The 3,442-nt window shown below is 32.2% G+C and overlaps 1 protein-coding gene across 1 annotated transcript; it reads right to left on the bottom strand.

Moving 5' to 3' along the window:
• Nucleotides 1-539: 539 nt before the first annotated feature.
• On the bottom strand, nucleotides 540-3,119 carry LOC127858825 (uncharacterized). Its single transcript, XM_052396115.1, has 4 exons — nucleotides 2,786-3,119; nucleotides 1,414-1,501; nucleotides 896-1,040; nucleotides 540-633 (listed from the first exon to the last, which is right to left on the bottom strand). Exons 1-4 carry the CDS (start codon nucleotides 2,843-2,845, stop codon nucleotides 612-614), a joined length of 315 nt encoding a protein of 104 aa, XP_052252075.1. The 5' UTR covers nucleotides 2,846-3,119; the 3' UTR covers nucleotides 540-611.
• Between the last annotated feature and the right edge of the window lie 323 nt (nucleotides 3,120-3,442).

Raw genomic sequence — 3,442 nt, 5'->3', positions numbered from 1 at the left:
GAGTGGTTATCGGATTTGTTTAACGAAGCGCATTTTTTTCCAATAAAAGCGGCGTGTACAGTCTATCTGTCAAAAAAATGGCTGTGCCCAGAGGACGTCCTAAAAACTGCAGAGTGCAAAAAACTCTCACATATTGTTCGCAAAGTGAGCTAGAGTTGAATGCTAAAAAAGACATTATAGAAAAGATTTTATACGATGACACCCATTATTATTTATTTTTAGGTCATTTAGAAAAGTTAAGAATTATTTTCAAAAACTTAGTAGTAACGTTAAGAATAAAATTTCAGAGTTAAGAATTTTTTTGAAAATCCCTGGTAGTAACGTTAAGAATTTCACAAAACCTTATCTGGAGCTCTGGAACAGTCATATCAAACACATGACTGTTATTGCAATCATGTTTACGTTCTGTAAAATTGGAAATTTGTCGATGTTGTCTGTTGAATAGATGTAACATTATTTTATTTTTTATTTATTTCTATGTTATATGATATTCGGAAAAAATATGGCTGATAAGGTGATTAAATAATATTCAATTCACATTCAAGCTTGTGTGCAACGTGTTTTATTTATTTTAAGTTATTGTTCCGTGATAACACATCAAGTGATATCAATTATTTTCCGCGTCTCATGACCCTGAAAATATGTCATATAATATATATATATTGAAATAGTTTTAATAATAATTATATCATAATAATTTCAATAATTTTTATATAGTTTAAAAAAAAGTGAAAATGTGATACCGTTGCACGTGAAATACTACTTTGCTGCCTTCAGTATTCGGTACTCTTGTGGAGCTGTTTATCGAATGGTTTAACAACAATAATGTTGTCCATATGAATTTATTGTACAATTGCGATTAATTAATAACTTATTGAAATAAAAGTTTACTCACTCTTTGCATGCCGGTGAACACAGCAGTGGAGCGGCCAGACTACCGCCTGGAATTTCACTGAGGATGCTTGGACAGGCGGCCTCACATGCAGCTTCGCTGGTGTCGGAGCCGAGGTAGTGGCCCAGAATTTCCACAACTTCATCAACTGAAAGAAGCAGTCTCGAAATCATAAAACAGAGCGTTTAAATCCGTTAATACTGTAAAACAATGTTGTAAGAGCTTTAAACATAAATATTGTGTAAACAATCACATGTGATGTCTTTAGAGCCACTCAGTGTCTGATATTCTTCTGTTCGCACCTAGTATTTAAGAATAATTTTTTTAATATACTGTTCGATGTTTAAAATGAGTTTAGTTATTGTATTAAATTTAGGCTTCAAAGCCTTAAACTTAATGTGATATCACAAATCCGTTAAATATATTATGCATCGAAAGCTTTTTAACAATGCATATTTCGCTTTTGTGGGAATTGAAATAAAAATTATCGTCATTGCTGTTTAAGAAAAGAGATAACTTACTGTGGAGCCCGGTAAAAAGGAACCTCTCCTCAATACTGGCACAGTAGACCATTGGCAACAGAACAAGCAGACACACGGCGAATTTCATCTTGGTTTATAAAAAACATGAATTAATAAGCAAAGCAAAAATAATGTTATATATATGAACATCATCAATCACTGGGACTTGGTTATGAATGTAAATTGTATAAGTTAAAGTTATTAGAGTGTGGGCACTATCAAAAAGATTAAGTCGTGGAAATGATAAATCGGTTTTGGTGAACTTCTTTATTTTGCAGGCTGCGAGTCAGTAAATCGATATATTACTGCGCTTTCCTCAAGGAGCAGTGATTGGTCTTGCTCTAAATGCTATTCTCAATTCCTGGATGACGGGAAATAGATCTGACTTGAACGCTAATAAACACTTAGTATAATCAAACTATTTCACGTAATGTTATGATAGCATCTGATTGTGTTTCCCACTGGTTAAATGCGCATTACAACCTTGAGAATAGTGCATGTTTAATGATGCCCATGTATTAAGTAGGTTCAACATGTTTTAATGAATGAAAATAACTGTGGAAATTTCGTTTATATGTTAAGCAGTAGAAATCAATTAATACTCTTAAACCTGATTTCAAGTAACACACTTAATCGGCTTTTAAAGCGGGTGTAGATTGATAAGAATATACTGAACTGTTCTTGCTCTCTGGTAACCAGAAACTGGTATAAAGATAATTGGATTTTCATTTCCAGCTAAGTCAAATACTGGCTTATACCAAAATATTCTAAGCCTAGTGTATAATTACGTGTTTAAAAATCTTATATAAATAAAATACACAGATAGTCTGATAATGAAATGCTCATTTTGAGTAAAAAAAGTATAAAACTGAAAAAACTCTGTTGCATTATATTTTTCTCGTAGACTTTACTGTTACGTTTAAACCGTGTCTATTAAGTTTTTTTAATGAAGGCTTGTGCTATATGATATCGAGCGATTTTTATTTTTGTTTCAAATATTCAAATAAATTGAAATATACGCATGAAAATATATTTAAAAGGTGACGTGTTTACTTAAGAATGCAAATTTGTCGCACAACAGTATAATATGTATGCATAGCTCGCAAATATAATAAGGGTATTGGCCTATAGTATATTAAAATGCATACGATGAATATCTTAGTTTCGGTACTGACGTGATTTACATCGATAGAAGCCTACCTCACTAACTTTAATGTATGGCTTCATTAAACTGTAAAGTTAAGTTAATATTATCGAGCTATAATACGTCAGGATGTTACATACCGGTTGTATCCGAATCCTTTTAAATTAATAAAACCTAATAATACCATGCATTAGAAACTCATAAAAAAGCGGTTTGTTCAGACTTTACCTTTCGATTAGGCTCCTTCCAAAGCAAAGTTGCTGTGTGAATATGTTGCCCAATACACATTTATATAGTCTTATCTTTTGCGTCGCACGATTGTTCTAAATTTTGGTTAAATCAAACAGGAAGTCACGCGTTGAAACCAAATGGCACTCTGATGCGTATGTGATCTAGTTTAAACACTTAACAATCAGCATGTATATGTAGCAGGAAAATCTAAACAAATATAATAATGATGTTATTAATCGAAGGACGCCGTTTAAGAGAAAAAAATAATCCTCCATTAAACAATATGAGGCATTATGTTAACAAACGCGTTAGTTCCAATTATTCTCTATTGTTTGTATCCATATCTTAAAAAAAGACGCAAAACCATAACATACAGGCAATCAACAAGCGAAAACTGTGTAGTTTTAATTGTAATGTAAAAACTATATGCACTAGTTAAAATACCACTAGGTGTTGTTTTCTCTAGATCATAACGAGTCTCCGATTTTGTTTGCCATAATGATACAATTTTAAGTTTTAACCTTTCTTTCCGGGCCCATCTTTTAAATTACACGATGCCTGCATTAATACGCATGCAGAGCGTATTGTTTGCTTAATGATATATATGATTTAACCAATTCATGTCTAGCGTCCTGAAAAAAGGACATTGCAAAC

Source organism: Dreissena polymorpha, chromosome 14, assembly GCF_020536995.1.
Source record: "Dreissena polymorpha isolate Duluth1 chromosome 14, UMN_Dpol_1.0, whole genome shotgun sequence".
NCBI classification, from domain to species: Eukaryota; Metazoa; Mollusca; class Bivalvia; order Myida; family Dreissenidae; genus Dreissena; species Dreissena polymorpha.
This window is presented reverse-complemented; position numbering and strand designations above follow the sequence as displayed.

What these genes read in the sequence shown, in the direction of transcription:
- LOC127858825 (XM_052396115.1), bottom strand. Translation starts at nt 2,845, where the DNA reads ATGTGTATTGGGCAACATATTCACACAGCAACTTTGCTTTGGAAGGAG. An exon ending in GGAAGGAGCCTAATCGAAAG is followed by an intron (nt 1,502 to 2,785) that starts GTAAAGTCTGAA and finishes TTATAAACCAAG; the next exon opens with ATGAAATTCGCCGTGTGTCT. An exon ending in CCTTTTTACCGGGCTCCACA is followed by an intron (nt 1,041 to 1,413) that starts GTAAGTTATCTC and finishes TGCTTCTTTCAG; the next exon opens with TTGATGAAGTTGTGGAAATT.